The sequence below is a fragment of the Budorcas taxicolor genome, chromosome 3, assembly GCF_023091745.1.
Source record: "Budorcas taxicolor isolate Tak-1 chromosome 3, Takin1.1, whole genome shotgun sequence".
NCBI lineage: Eukaryota > Metazoa > Chordata > Mammalia > Artiodactyla > Bovidae > Budorcas > Budorcas taxicolor.
In genome coordinates this window covers 25,430,835-25,447,846 of record NC_068912.1, presented here as the reverse complement: position 1 = coordinate 25,447,846, position 17,012 = coordinate 25,430,835, and the positions used below count along the sequence as shown (strand labels likewise).

At 38.0% G+C, this 17,012-nt stretch overlaps 1 protein-coding gene across 1 annotated transcript in view; it reads right to left on the bottom strand.

The window, feature by feature from the left end:
- SPAG17 (sperm associated antigen 17) overlaps positions 1-13,119 on the bottom strand; it is a 245,577-nt gene extending 232,458 nt beyond the window's left edge. The window contains exon 1 of the mRNA XM_052637149.1: positions 13,033-13,119. Coding sequence (XP_052493109.1) covers positions 13,033-13,119 — 87 coding nt within the window. The remainder of the gene's footprint in view (positions 1-13,032) is intronic.
- Positions 13,120-17,012: the final 3,893 nt, after the last annotated feature.

Genomic DNA, 17,012 nt, shown 5'->3' with positions numbered 1-17,012 from the left:
AACACCGTAAATCAAATATACTTCAATTAAAAAAAAAGAAATTTCTTTTATGAAACTTTGAAAAAAAACTTCATAGGCTTTGATGATCAGTTATAGGAAGGGTGACTATGTTTAATGCTTTCCCATAACTATCAGCTTAATGTGCTGCAGTTCTGGTTAAAAGGCCTTGGCTCACCAGATCTAGAAAAGAAGTGGGAACAAAATAGAAAACACTATCCTATAGCTGTACAAAACTAGAATATCTTTGTACTTGGAAAGCTGTGTTGAGTTTTAAGCATAAAACCTAGAAAAGGATTGAATAGCTGGAAAGAGTCACAAAACGGCAAACAAACTGGTCATAGGGTAGGAGGGACTTCAGTGGGGGGACTGACGACTGAAACAAGTTTAGATCAGAGAAGGAGAACTATTATAGTATGTCGTGGTCTGTTTGGGCTAATAACAGAATACCACAGACTTCGGGGGTTTTAAAAAACAATTTTGTTTCTTACAGTCCTGGAGTTAAAAGTCCAATATCAAGGCACTTACAGATTGAGTGTCTAGTGAGAGTTCACTTCTTGGCTCATGGACGGCCCTCTTCTCACTATAATGTAACATAGCAGAAAGAGGAATCTCTCTAGAGTGTCTTTTATAAAGGCAATAACCCTCTTCATGAGAGCTCCACTTCCAAGGACCCATGTCCTAGTACCATCACATTAGGAATTTAGTCTCAACATATAGATTTGGTGGAGGACAGGGAAGCCTGGAGTGCTGCAGCCCATGGGATTGCAAAGAGTTGGACATGGCTGAGCAATTAACAACAACAACAATATGAAGTACAGTAGAAATACAAAACAAAAAAAAATTATGGAATTAAAAAGACTGATAAGTGACTTGGAACTTCATATATTACTGCTGCTGTTGCTGAGTCACTTCAGTCGTATCAGACTCTGTGCAACCCCATAGATGGCAGCCCACCAGGCTCCCCCGTCCCTGGGATTCTCCAGGCAAGAACACTGGAGTGGGTTGCCATTTGCTTCTCCAATGCACGAAAGTGAAAAGTCAAAGTGAAGTCGCTCAGTTGTGTCCGACCCTCAGCAACCCCATGGACTGCAGCCCACCAGGCTTCTCCATCCATGGGATTTTCCAGGCAAGAGTACTGGAGTGGGGTGCCATTGCCTTCTCCGTCATATATTACTAATGGGGTGTAAATGGGTACAATCCTTTTAGAAAACTCTGTGGTTGTAGCTACTAAAGCTAAACATAAGCCTGTCCTATGACCAGCTTTTCCATCCCTAGTTACATACTCAGGAAAGTGAGTACATGTGTCCAAAGAAAAATCCATGCAAGAATTTTATAGTAGTATCATTTATAATATCTCAAACTGCAATGTCCCAATGTCATTGAGATGACCCAAATGTCAATCAGCAAGAGAATACACAAATAAATCATAGTACGTTCATACATGGAATACTGCAAAGTCATCAAAAAGAAAACATGATTTATAATGCAACAACATGTATGAATTTCAAAGACTTTATGTTAAGCATAAAGAGTTCATGTGTATCATTTAAATAAAATTTAAGAACAAGAAAAGTAATTGATGATGGTAGAATAGTGTTAATAGTCAGAACAGTGTTAATATCCTTGGGGGTGTAGGTATTGTTTGGAAGAGGCTTGAGGAAATCTTCGATATGACTGAAACTGTTCTATATCTTGGTATGTACATATACCAAAAGGCATTAGAATGAACATTTAATATTGCCATTTGTTTGTTTTATTTCAGTAAAAAAAAATATGGAAGGTAGCAAGAATGTGATTTAAAGGTGGGTGGTTGTGGTATAACAGGAAGAATGACTGCATTTGTTTTCATCATTCCTCCGGTTATGAATGACTGAGTGTATTCAACAGAGAGGACCCAAAGACAATATGACTCACTACTTGTCCTTGGAAAGTGCAGTCAAGTGAGAGAGCAGATCCACCAATAACTCTAATATAATTACCATCATCATGGTATGCATAAGTACTGTGGAAACATGGCGAACTGTAAATAGGAAATAGGAAGTCAGTCTTAGTTGTACAGAGGAAGTACAGCTGATTTATATATGACTTTTTTTTAGAAGGGCATTCTAAACAAATCCTATATACATGAAGGCACAAAATTACCTAGCAGGTTTGAGTTGTGGAATTGTTAGGTATGACAGGGGCTGGGACAGAGGAGGGAAGATGAGGCTGGAATGGAGCCAGGAAGATTGCGAAAGGCCAAGTAAGTAATAGTAAGGGTTGAGACTGAAGCAGGATGTGACATGATCATATTGGCAGCACAGAAGGATAAACGGGTGGCCATGTAGAGGGAACATAGAGGGGAGATGAGGAGATATTCTGACACCTCCTGGACACACACAAGTATGCCCACCTAGTGGGTAAACTGGACTGTAGGCTGGTTGCTAGAAAAAAATTGGTAAAGTTAGGAATGAAAAATATAACCTTGTTAGTACAAACTGATCATTATAAGATGTTGCTTTGATCATTGATACCTGAGTTCCTTAGCAGTGTAGCACTGAGGGAAACTTTGCAGCATGGTTCATGGTCTAGACTTTGTCCTGATAGGCAGCAAAGGTACACTGTGCATCTTTTCCTAAGCACTCTGGGCTTCCAGAGGATCCCCAGTCATCATCCTCAAGCTCAAACTATTGCTTCTGACTTGTTTAGTTTTTACTGTTTTTAAATGATAGTATAATTAAATTCCTGTGTACATAATTTTAATTTATTATATACTTATATTAATAACATGTTTATATAAATTTATAATATAAAATATTTAAAATGGAAATCCACAGTGAAGAGGACTTCAAAGTTGGATAGGTTTTTAAAATTTTTTTCAAGTATCATGAATAGATAAGTATTCAGACTTTCTAGGAGATCAAAGAAGAAAAATATAATCAATATAATCTGAGGCATATTCTGTTACTAGGTAAAAATCATTATGACATTAATAAATAGTTTATATTTCTGAAGTGCAAAACAACAAAATTATTTCAACATAAACATCTGATTAATTAAATCTGATTATTATTGCAAATGATGTAAATGTTGGATGGAAATGGAACTCTTAAGTTCGTATTGTTAAAAGTTGAACAGGCAAGCACATTTTTTTAAATCAGAATGGCAAACATGTTTTGCTAAAGCTCACAATTTCAATAGGGAAATTTTGCAATAATTAATGAAGGAAAATTTAAAGAACATAATATAATCAGTTTCATGCATTAAAAAAACTGAAACAAAACTTTTAATCAAAATGTGTCAATGAAGTAATTGCAAAACATTTAAAAACATATCATCAGAGCTTTTAACATAACCTACTATGTAGTTAAACATAAGTGAGCATTTTTAGACAAAAAATACTCAGCTGAACTTTATGGCTGTAACACTGCAACACTGCAATGTAGATTTACATCTTTGACTATGGCAAAGCATTTATCTACTGAAAGGAGAAGGAAACCTTTAGGAAAACATATAAATCAAAGTAGCACATTCAATTACTATTGCTAAAACTTTGAATGTTTCATGCAAAAGTGCTTTAATAATACCTTATTTGCAAAACTCAAGATGCTAAAACACTAGAATTCCCTGGTGGCTCAGATGGTAAAGAATCTGCCTGCAATGTGGGCGACCTGGGTTCGATCCCTGAGTCAGGAAGATCCCCTGGAGAAGGAAATGTCAACCCACTCCAGTATTCTTGCCTGAAAAATCTCATGGGTGGAGGAGCCTGACAGGCTACAGTCCATGGGGTCTCCTACTGTCCATGGGGTCGGCTACCGGCCATGGGGTCGCCAACAGTCAGACATATCTGAGTGACTTCACTTTCAGGTCTTTTATTTTTCCTTTTTCTGGTAAAGATGCTAAAGATATTAATAGTTAAATGTTTTTTGTTGATCTGGGGGTGCTAGTAGGACAGCACCTGTGATATCTCAAACTATTTGAATAGGTACCAAGAAAGATGGCTTCACTGAGAACCATTAACATGAAGACAGTGCCAGAGTGGTGAAATGGAATTTCTGGAGTTTCAGCCCACAGTTTTTTGAAAAAAGTTCCAAATGTTTTGTTTCGGTTGTAACTCACTGTAGACCCAGTTGCATCAATATACCCAGATGATGCAATAAAAGATGTATATCAAATAAACCAATATAAATATTTTCTTTTCACTACCATGTATTAAATATAAACCAGAGATAATTAGATTAATTGAGATAATTAAGATAATTGAGCCCCTCTAAATGTCAGGTGCTGGTGATGTATTAATGAGTGAGACATATCCCTGCCCTCACAGAGCTTACTATCACAGGAGGGAAAACAGACAGTAAGATAAATGAAGTAGAAGGTCAGGAACTGAATGAGAATAAGTGAATAAAGAGTGAAGATGTAGTTTACATAGGGAGGTCAGGGAAGGCAATATTTGAACAGAATTCTGAAGGACAGTTGGGAGTGGCTCATGTGACCATCTTGAGAAGGGTCATTCTAGGCAGAAGGCATAGCAAGAGCAAAGGCTCTAAAGTAGTAGTGTGCTTGCTGATGGACTCAAAGCCTGCCAAAAGGCCAGTGTAGCTAAAAGAACCACTGTCGCTGCTGTATGAAGACAAGACTCCAGGGCAGCGAAAATGGGAGGAGACTAAGTTCTGAAACTCTTGAGCTGTTTGTCGCTAAGCAAAATAGCAAGTATGGGTGGTGCCAAAAGAAGAGATGAGCTAGATGATAAGTCAGTCTCAAAGGCAGAGCCAACAGGATTCAGCAAAGCTTGATTATGGGATACAGGAAAGGAGGAGGAACAATGAACGCAAGGGCTTTGGCTCTAGTGACTTGTTGAATGAATGGAGACACCCTTCAATGAGAAGGTGAAGACTTGGGAGACAACAGGTTTGAAAGGGAAAATCTAGAGTCTGGGTTTGGATGTGTGAAGTCTAAGATAACACGTTAGAAGTTTTTAAATCTTCTCAACAATCTTTTTAATATCTCCAAAGGAGGTAGGACCACTGTCTCTGTTTTATGGATATCAAAACTAAGGCTTTGAGATTTTCTCATGAGCAATGAGTTGGGACTAATTCTGGAGATCAAAAAAGGAAACAGGCCAGGAAATTGAGGCAGTAAAAGACAGTCAATGAATTTAATTCAGTAGGTATTTGTAGAAGACCACTATGTACTAATCACTATTAGGTGCTGTGGGGAAGAGGGAGGGAATTAAAAACATTAATCTTTTGCTATCCTCTAGGAATTTGCAATGTTGTAAGAGAATGCAGGAATAGTAGGTAACGCTGAAAGCGTTGTACCATAGCTCAAAGTAGGATAGCATTAAAGATAATCACTGAGGTAGCTTAGTGGAAGGAGAAGAGTCAGTAAGGACCAGAATAATGTGATTAAACTCCTTTCTGGAAGATATGTTGTTGTTTAGTGCCTGTCATGTCTGACTCTTTGCAACCCTATGGACTCTAGCCCACCAGGCTCCTCTGTCCATGGGATTTCCCAGGCAAGAATACTGGGATGGGTTGTCATTTCCTTCTCTGGGGGATCTTCCTCATCCAGGGATCAAATCCATGTCTCCTGCACTGGCAGGCAGATTCTTTACCACTGAGCCACCAGGGAAGGCCCTGGAAGATATAAGGGAGGGTTTTAATGAGAAGGAGTTGGATGGAGGCAGGGAGATCTTCAGGCCAGGAAACTGCATGAGAATAGTCAGCATGTGCCAGGGGATACCACAAAGATCATTCAGCTGGAGCAAAGGAAGATAAAGATGTTTGGGCAGAGAAAGACCAAATTAGGCAGGGTAGTGAAAGCCAGGCAGACTATCTCATGTTGTACCCTGTGGGTAACTGGAGGCTAATGATGGTTTCTATGGCTAGAGCTGAAACATGATCAACGTTCACCATTTCTTAACTAACATTTTCCTAGTATGTTGCCAAACTCATACTGGCAACACTTAACATTTTACTTGTATTTAATATTTTTCATTTGCAATAAAAATGATCACATATAACATCCAGGTAGATATTTTGACATGCAAACTCCTTTTGGTTCCAAACTCATTCAAATAATACATTTTTGTCCAAAAAGAGAAATTATAATGTGAGGTTATGAAAAGTCCATTTCCCTCTTAACATTCTTCCTAGCAACTCAGTTGTTTTCATTGGCTTTTATTAAAACAACCTTTGTGCGAACTGGCAATTTGTTTTGTAAATATCAGTGAAAGCATATTTCAGAAAATATTGTAATAAAAACCAACCCAATTTCAGAAATATGCTTGCTGCCAGACATCAGTCTTCAGCTCATATTATGAGTATTTCCAGTAAGTCTTAAATACACATTAACATGAGAAATAGGTTACTGTTGAAGATCAAAAAAGTTGAAAAATCCTCCACTGCCTCTCAAAAATTACCCAAGGGTTCTGTCCAATAAAACATATTTCTCTTTTGATAAACTGCATTCATAATGGTTTCGAGCACAACTGAACATTTTTCCTCCCAAACCTACTTAGACTGTTTATTATCATCCTAGCATCTCTATACTTTATAACTTTATTTAAGAGGTCTGGAATATAAACATTTCAGCAATACCTGTCCAGAACCCTTATCTACTTTCCAAACCTTTACAAGGTGTAAGCTTTGTTCCAGATTCCTAGGAAATTTCATTACTATTTTTTCAAGTGTGTACAACTCAGCAATTGTCACTAAGCTATGTTTAATAAGAGACAAGTATTATTCCCCAGCTGATGTATAATATAATGAGGAGTAACTGCTAACTCGGAGAAGGCAATGGCACCCCACTCCAGTACTCTTGCCTGGAAAATCCCATGGACAGATGAGCCTGGTGGGCTGCAGTCCATGGGGTCGCTAAGAGTCAGATACGACTGAGCGACTTCAATTTCACTTTTCACTTTCATGCACTGGAGCAGGAAATGGCAACCCACTCTAGTATTCTTGCCTGGAGAATCCCAGGGACGGGGGAGCCTGGTGGGCTGCCGTCTATGGGGTCGCACAGAGTTGGACACGACTGAAGCGACTTAGCAGCAGCAGCAGCAACCGCTAACTATATGTTCTAAAGAGTTTTCACTTTAATGCCTCCTGGTTGGCAGAGAAATATCTCTGTGAAGTGAAATGGAATCATTGCATATTTTTTTTGGGGGGGGGGGATACTGCTACAATCAGCCTATTTATCTGCTGTGATGCTTTTTTATATAAATGTTTTCTGTCCCTTCCTCTTCGCTTGGAAAACAGCTGCTCAGTCTACTAACTGTCCTGTCCTGGTTTCTACAATAAAAGTTTCTTCATATTCCAAAATCAGTCAGTAAATTAATTTTGTACAGATTTTGAGTATGGGTTTGTGTGCCTAGAAACATGCTAGCCATTGTGGACTATAAGGTATGATTTTTCTGTGAAGCAGCTCACATGATACTTAATGCTCTATAAAACATGAAATGATAGCAAATAATTCAAGGCATACTTGCAACCAAGGACTGAGTTGTAAAAGACAGGGCCCAAGAGCAAAGGTGAGGGAAGATCGATGTGGGTTAGGGTAGTTAGGAAAGCTTACTGCAAGGCATGGCTTTATGAGAGCCTAAAAGAATGGGTCTGACAAGGAGATGGAAGATGGAAGTTCATTTTAAGTAGAGAAACTATTATGAGTGAAAAAGCAGAATGGAGGGAGTGAACTCTCTTACTGCACTGTTATTAGAAGCCAGGTGCAATACAGTCTCTCTGAAATGAAGCAAATATCATTTACTCCTCAGTCTTACTCCGGGAGGTGGTAAGGGACAGGGAAGACTGGCATGCTGCTATCCATGGGATCACAAAGGGTCAGACACGACTTGGCGACTGAACAACAACCTCTTTGAGGTGAATATTATACTCTCCATATGACAAAAGGAGAAAGAGGCTTAGGGAAAGTAAGACACTTGCTGTAGGCCATCCATCAGGCCATTCAAAATTACGACTATTTACCCAGATCAGCTGGGCCCCACAGCTGGGGCTTTCTCCAGAAGCTCATTAGCTTCTTCGTGTGTCTGTACCTCGAGGAGGAGACTGCCTTGCCTAGAGCAATTCAGTTTGATAGTTAAATGGGGATCAGTTTAAAGAGGGTTGAAGAAGCCAGGGTGATTAGGTTTTGAGAGTACGGACAGTCACTGATACTTTCTGATGGGGGAGTGAACACGGTGTGAGCAGTGTTTAGGAACGGCACAGTGGCCACTGGTTTCACAAACAGGCCTGGTGTGACAAAAATAGATGATTCTATCATAAGTAGAGGTGAGGGGGCTATTGTAAAAATTCAAGGATCAAAATGAACAATGAAGGCCTGAGGAAGAGACAAAGATGAGAAAATATTAAAGGAAAAATTAAGAGAACGTTGAGGCCAGCTGAATAACAAGAGCAATGCCTCAATCTTGATGAACTTCAGTGACTGTAGGAATTCTAGCGCCACTGACAGAAATTGGAAAGTGGAGAGATGAAGGTGATCTTAGACACTGATGAGCCAAATTTCGACAGGCACAACCAGGAAATGTGGCATATTTCTAGGTAGTAGAAGGAGGCATTTTTTTCACACTTTTTTAAAAAATAGCATTTTGCATAGATCTTGAAATTTGAAACGAAGTATTTAAATATCCCCTTAGTGAACGTGAAGTCGCTCAGTCATGTCCGACTGTTTGTGACCCGTGGACTACAGCCCATCAAGCTCCTCCATCCACGGGATTCTCCAAGCAAGAATACCGGAGTGGGTTGCCATTTCCTTCTCGAGGGGATCTTCCTGACCCAGGGATCGAACCCAGATCTCCCACATTGCAGGCAGACGCTTTTAACCTCTGCACCACCAGGGAAGCCCTTAATATTGGTTTAAAATATATTTTTTAAATTGCAAGGTCTATATTAAATGCTATAGTTATATCATAACATATAGTTCTATTAAGGAAGAAGGACTAGAGAGAAAACCTATAATCTGGTCCCTCATGTGCCAATTCATTGCATATTTTTGGACCAGAATTTAACCAGAACTTAAAATACTTGAATCCTCAGATCTTTAAAAGAAACAGGTTAGCCCAAATACCCCAGGAGCCTCAACCTCTGAGTGAGTATTGTGAAGGACAGCATTGCCATGTATATTATTAATCTGTGCCTTTGATGCAAATATTATTATTCATTTGAAAGGGATAAACAAACATACACTGATAATGAAAATATATAAATTTAAAAAGCAAGACCTCATGAGTCTCAGTAAAGACCTAAATATATTACAGTAGATGTTTACAAATGTTTTTAAATATGTGGATATTTATATTAAAGAAGGATCAAAGGCTTAATCAAGAAGTAAAATTTTAATGATGAATGTAAGGTAAATGACAGTAAGTGTCCAATACCTTAGTAGGGGATTAGGGACCTAAAATCATCTTTACAAAGTGAAATCAGTAAATTTGATTAGTTTGATTAGTGAGGTTGACTGGGTTAAGGTATATGTGGATTGCCAGAAATTTTTTTTTTTCTGTTTTTTAACAGTTTCTATGGTGGGTCACAGTAAGCAAATGAAATAATTGCTATGCGAATAGTTGGTCTCACAAGTTATGGCTGCCTTCTTGCCACACCTAAAAATGAGACCTTAAACTTGGAATAAATGAAAAGATAAAATCATCCAAGGATAATTTGAAAATATGAAAGTATTTAAGAATTAAGATTAACAAAATCTCAAACCACACTCTACCTATGAGATTTCTAAATGAACTCAAACTTTTAGAGACTCCTCACATTCTGAAGACATTTTTGGGACAAAAATCCACAATAAAGAAAAATGGGTGTTTCCAGGTGCTGGAGGGAGGGAGGTAGTGGAATTAGGAAATGTATATAGTTTCAGATGAGGAAGATGTAAGAGTTTTGAAGATGGAAGGTGGTGATGGTTGCACAATAATGTGAAGATACTTCATGCCATTCACTGAACAGTACATTAAAAATGTTTATGGTGATAACTTTCTTGTTATATGTAAGTTTTACCACAATAAAAAATACAAATAAAAATATCATAGACCAAAATGCTTCAGGATAGCACCTTTTATCACTGAGGACCTGGGTTAACACCTGTTCCTCTCACTGTGGCCAGTAGGGGCTGCCTTCACAGTTGCAGATGTATGGCAAAACCAATGCAATATTGTAAAGTAATTAACCTCCAATCAAAATAAATAAATTTATATTAAAAAAGATTTTAATTTATATAACACTAAAGTATCTCTAATACTTAACGCCACTAGATATCATAAATATAATGTCTATGTCATATACAAGACAACATAAGATGCATTTTCATAGTCTTGTCCCTAAATATTTCTAATTTATCTAATTTGAAGTGTGACAGTTCAATACACTAATAATATAATATATTCATATATAACAATATTATCTATTCACATATATAATAACAAGCTAAATGTTTGGACAGCAAAGTTAGTAAATGATCATTTGATTGACAGAATTAATTTACGAGCAATGTACACCTAGAAGCCATCTAACCTACATTTTTTCCTGTCTCAATTTAAGTGTCCCAGGTTCATTTAAGGCACATATTGGTCTCCTTCCTGAAAATAACTGTCCTCCTGCTTTCTACCTACTCAAACTCTACCTATTCTTCAGAACTCAGACAGAGGTATATATCTTAAAAAGCATTTCCTGGCTATCTCATCCGCCTTTGATCTTCCTAACCTCTAGATTCAATATAATCATCTAATGCTTAGAAATAGACTGCCTTGTATTATTTGCTATCATTTTGTGTTTTAGAACCAACTAAAATGTACTGAAAATCTGATGATATTCTAGCCTCCAAGAGACAGCCCAAAAGAGACTGATCCAAAGAGACAGCCCAAGAGACTGATCCAAAGAGACAGCCCAAGAGACAGCCCAAGAGACTGATCCAAAGTAAATTTACTAAAACCAAGTTGTGAACCTATTTATTCTCTGTAAACTCTAGTGCAGCTCAATGCAAACAGGACTTCAAACTTGCTACTGATTAGGACTATTTAATCAGTTAATTCAAAAAACTGCTTCTGGAAGACTGAGAGGAAAACTTCCCTCTCCCTGGCCCCCAATGAACACACACAATCACAGAGAAGCACACACATACTCAGCCATATATAATGGAGCACAGTTTGCACAGCAGTAGAACTCCATGGAAAGAAATCCTGGAACTAAAGCAGTAACATTTTTTGCGCACCCAGTATGTACAAAGAACTTTGTTAAGCCCTATGAATAAGGAATTCACACATCTATAGTCATCTTTAACCCAAATTCAGAGTCTATTACATTGTGGTTAGGGCATGCCTCTGGGCACTGGACTTCAGGTTTAATTTGGGAATTTTCCTCTGGGACCAGACATGAAACCAAGCTGAGAAAAAAATATGAGAGGAGGTGGAGGGTAGTTGCCTTCCCTCTGCCATAAAGAACCTGTATTTCAACAAACTGAAGAAGTTTACTTGTTGTAGTTAAAGTTACATATTTCTTTGAGTTCAAATTCTTTCTATTACATATAAGATTTATTGAAATTATATTGTTTAGGCAGGAACAAGAAAGCTGAATATTATTTCAGGTTTTCAAATCATAAGGGAAAATAGTGCCTTTAGGTTTTCCATTCAACTAGGAAAATTATAGCTTCATATTTGCAACACTAAAGCTTAATGCAATGTCAGCAGCTCCATCAAACTCTGTTGTTCAGCAGTTTATAATTCAAGCAGAAATGTTCTCTCCAAGCCCAAACTTGGCCTACACAATTTCAAAGAAAATGGAGAAAAAATTATTTTGGCTAGTAGTGAATTATAAAAGCAAAAGAGAGGGTGCTTTTATAGAGTATTTTAAAAAACATCTTTGAGAATTTGAGAACGTAGCTGGGAATTACTGAGTTGACATCCTTCATTCCTAAGGTTATAGAAATAACCCCAAATTCCATGACATCATGTCAGAATCGGCAATATCTTAATTACTTTCACAAAATTCTTCATCTGGTGGAATTTCATATCAGACAGGATCACTGTTCACAGGGGAAAACAATAATAGTGGAAAATAAGGACAAATAGAAATCTCTCATGAGAATATCACGAAACTTCAGATATATTTTACCTTTAAGTACTCACTCTCTAGTGCAACATATATGCATAGAAAATGAAAAAAAATTTTTTCCAGTTTTTTAAGGTGTTTTTGGAACGGCAGCCTGGAATTCCCAGAATTCCTTCTTGCAAATGTTATCTTTCACTTAGAAACAACTTAGTGTTGAAGTGAATTTCCGGCAGCAGATGACAGGAGGTACTGGGCTGCCCAGTTCGCTGGAGGTGGTGGGTGTGAGTAGGGTGGAGAACTGGTCAGTGATGGATGGCAGGTGTGTTATAGATTACCTTTGTGTCATCCTATGGATGAGTCTAGCAGTCAACCCCTCACTACTCTGATCTCCTAGACTACCTTCAAAATACATCCAAGCGTTTGATTTTGTGGTATTAGGGCACTGCATAAGAAAGTCATCCTTTCCTATCTGTAGAAGGCTCTTTTGTATTAAATACACTGATACCAAATGCATGGATACTCCATGTCTATTTTCATACAGCTCTTATTGAAGCCTTACTATGTGCCAGGCTATAAATGATTCAGCGGGATTTTTTCCTCAGGAGAAATCAGGAGAAAGTGAGTAGTTCATAAAGACAACTCCAGTATATTCGTGGAGTACCTTCTGGATGACTTCACTGAAAAGGATGGTGAGATGTCAGAACCTCTACTCTTCCCCCACCACTCACTTTGATCCCCTCTTGAAATCGGAGTCCCTGTTTCTCTTCCCTCAATGCTCCCTGCGCCGGGACCCTAGGATTTCTGTGAACAAAACCATCAAGCCTGGGAGAGCGGTACCAAGTACAGTTTTCCGAGAGGGCAGCGGTGATGTCTAAAAGAGAAGGCCAGCCTGGCGGCGTCGCCTGGAGAGCCAGGGCTTTCAGCACTGGAGTCGGGGTAGGCGGGGGGGTGGGGTGGTCAGAGAGGATTTACGGGGTTCCGGGCATACCTGGTTGAATTGTGCAGCTATGAGGGAGGGTTCCCATATCTTAGAGCCGGTGGTGGTTGTCCCGCCTTTCTCTTTCTTGGGTGCCATGCAAAGAACGGGAGGAGCATTAGCCTCTAAACTGGCCTCAGGCCTGGACTAAGCGTCCCCGCTGCCACAGTAACCGAAGCCACGCCCAGTTCCTGAAAGGATTGGCTACCCTCTGCTAAACGTGTTCTAAAGGCTCTGGTCAACCGCTTCCGTCGCCACGGTAACCGGCAACTTGTGGGCGGGACTCCAGTCCCCAAGGTTAAATCAGAAATTCCCAGCCACAGAAATGTGCAAGTGGGGGAGGAAAGGATACAACTAGCCTCGAGCTGGTCAAGCTACTTTCTTTTACGCCCACCCTCTGCTTTCTCTTTAGAGCCTTCTCTGGTCCGAGACATTGTCGAGAAATTCAGAATCCCTAGAATCCCGTCCACGACTTCTTTACCAAGATTTCTTCCACCTTGGGAAGCTCAGAATGAAGAACTGACTCCACTCAGAGGATAGCCCATGATGTTTTCTCTTCCTCTCTAATCTGCCCAAGATGCTTCTCTATATGAAGCCAAATTTGTCTCCCACCTCCATCCCCTGCTCTGGTCTAGGTTCTGCCTCCCAAGGCCTTACTAAAACAGGTCCAATTACTCTTGCACAGGATCCTTGATATAACTGTAGTCAGGAGGAGTGTCTATAAACTGTTTTCTCTTCCTGATTAGCCCAAGTTCTTTTACATTGTGCTCCACTAAGTCTTTTCCCTCTTTCCCTCACATAGCACCAATATCTAAAGTATCCTGATCAGAGTTCCCAAAGTAATAATGATAGTTATCATAATATTGTAACAACAACTCCTGTTTCTTGAGCACTGGTTATATGCTGTACATTGTTACATTATTTACTTCAAAACAGTCTTGCTCCAAGTCTCACAGTGTATCACTGATGGCACTAGAATTAAAATCCAAGATTATATGAATCCCAATTCCAGTGTGCTTAAATTCTACACTACTATTACCACTGTTTTAGGCCTGCTAAAATGAGAGATGTCTCTCTTTTAAGGCTAGATTTTTTTTTTTTAATTTTTATCACAATGGGACAAATTTGGGGACAACCAGGGGCGGAGTTCAGCCGAAGGTATTTTGCTATCTCTTTAGTCTTTAGTCTTTTTCACCATATAATGCAGTGTGACCAGTGCTTACCCATTCCTCCCAGCCCTGCACTTGGCCTGGAGGTGAGGTGTTTCAGTTATCCCAATGGGCCAGGGTAGCTAAGGTGATGCATGTGACTTGAACCTTAACTTCATTCAGCACAACCTGCAGATGATCCTTCATTGCAAGAAAGTGTTCTGACACTTTTTATTGCTTTTTTTGAGGAAGAAATTGTGTTGATAATGATACCTATTTACTACTGTCTTACTTCATCTGAGGTTTAAAGATGATGCTTCTTTTCAACTATTGTTCATAATTTGGATCAATGAAGGGAAAGTTTCTCCTCCTACCCCACTTTTTTAAAACAGATATTAAAGAGAAAGTATAATTTATAGAAAGTCTTTTCACAGGAAATTTACAAAAAAAAATTCCACTTTTCTTTTCTTGTTGAGATACGAATGGTTTATCTTTTGGGAGAGTAGATCCATGCAATCACAAATCACAACCTGAATCCCTTTCTTCTTGTCATAAGGATAAAATGTTTGATGTATAGTGATGCCAGAGGTATTATGCCAGAAAGGGGTTTTCTTGAGGGTCTCCAGAGCAACCACCTAGGCTACTATTGTCTCATTATCATAGAATTTTCTCCAAAATTTGATTCTTCACTAAAATTTTCTATATAAGATGAAAACTGTCTCTGGATTATGGCTTGAATATAAAAATTCAAACTTTATACTAAATATATAAACACTTATAAACAAAAAAATAAGTAATAACTGATTATAACATTTTGAATTTTGATCATAATTTTTCCTATAGGTTTTTACTGTTTGGGAAAAAAAGTCCTATGTCTTTACTAGAAAAGCATTAACAAATTTTTGTTGTCCTTCCAGTTATGTTTTATAAGAAAAATTTGACTAGATGTTTATATATGTCATACCATGTCACCAATTTTCTTTCTTCTTGAATGTGAATGGGTATTTCAAATAAAACATATTACGTACAATCAGCTCAGCCAAATCACTAGCAGATGATTAATAAGACAGACTGCAGATAAGAAAGAAAAACAATGGAGAAAAATGGAATAGGGAGAAGAGAGTAAAATTAAGTGTTATTTTATAATCACAGAGAAAATGTCACTAGCTTTGTCTTACAACTTAAAGTTGTAAGTTGCATCTTCCAAGAATTGTTCATTCTCTTCCCATATTTGCCTGTTTATTGGGGTGACACAGAAATCCTTGAATCTCTGAATGATTGCTGTGACGCAAAGGGCCCCTTTTCCCTCAGTTTTGCCTTGATTTCTCCACCAAAGGCATTTGCTTGAGAATATTAAGTATATGATTAAGTGGATGAGTAATAGGCTTTTATTTTCTTAAGTTGCTGAAATGTTGGGGTTTGCTATAGCAACTAAAGTTACTGTAACTATTCCAGTATTTTTAATAGTTTTCATTTGAGAATCAGCTTTTAGTAAATCTAACAGTAGTCAGCCTTCAAAATGGCATGAGAAAACAGCCTTGTTACTTTCAAGTTGGCAGGGTGCAATCTGGCTACTGTGAACAGCACAAAGATCTAATTCCTGCTGCTCAAGAGACTTCATTTAGTATTACCAATGAGAGCTCACCCTTTGCCAGGACTTCCACCTGCTCATACAGCACATTCTTTCACTTATTCATCAAGTAAATACATTTCTTACTTTAAAATAGTCTGCATATTAAAGTGATGCAACAGGCTATTCTGCCCATGTCACATATACTTAGGACAATATTTGCCCATTTTTCAGAAGATGAACCAACAAGATCCATTGCTAGACATTTAAACACACAAGTTGTAATTTAGAAAGTGACTTTTTAAAAAGAACTGAACATTTTAAAATTCAAAAATAAAGAGTTCAAGAAGGAAGAATGCACTTGCAATATAATTTTTAGTAGTTCCCTTTGTAAAGTCCTACCAGAATAAATTTAAATATAGGTTTTCCAAAATTGATTTGGAGAATTAAAAATAAAGATTTTTATTATATAATATTTTTCCCTCGTTTTGGCCTATTTCATAATTCTAGAGAAAGTGGTACTCTAGATAATTTATGATACAAAAGGGGAAGACATTTATAGTAACCAAATTTATAGGGAGTTTCATCTTAGAATTGGTCTGTTTAATTTCAGAAAATAGGTGTGAATGACAGTGTTCATAGTTTTAAGAAGCAAAAGCCTTTCAGCTAGAAGTGTACCCTGCCAAGAATAGAGAAAAAGAAAAAAAATGCATTCCCATCTGTCATACATTTATGCTCTTTTGGTATAATAAATTGTTTCCCCCACTAAATATAAGTTGAAACTTTATAAGCATATACTTTACTACATAAATTTTCCCATATGTCAGTGGCTAAAACAAAACTATACTATTCAGAGAATTTTCTTTCACATTGGCAGAGTCACTCCAGGTTTGTTTTAGTTTTTCCAGTAAGATTTTGCATTTAATATTATTTAGCTCACCAAGGACTGTCTCCTTTAAGGGTTGCACAGTTTCTTTAGGATACTATGGTTACAAAAAAATTATTTTTTTTAAGTTTTGTGATTTGATCTTACAATAAGTTCAATGAATTCAGGTGTAAAGTCAAAGGCATTAAAGGGTCTGATATCTGACCCTTTCATATGTGAAAGGGGCTAGCCAGCTGTTGATGTGTCCAGTTTTTCCATGTTACCAGGTAGCATCAGAAGCTATGGACAAATTCACCTGTAGGCCAAGACTACAGGTATTCAAAGTACATTTAGATGCAGCAACTTGCTTGATTTCAGCTCAGAAGGCCTCACAGATGACTTCTGGTTT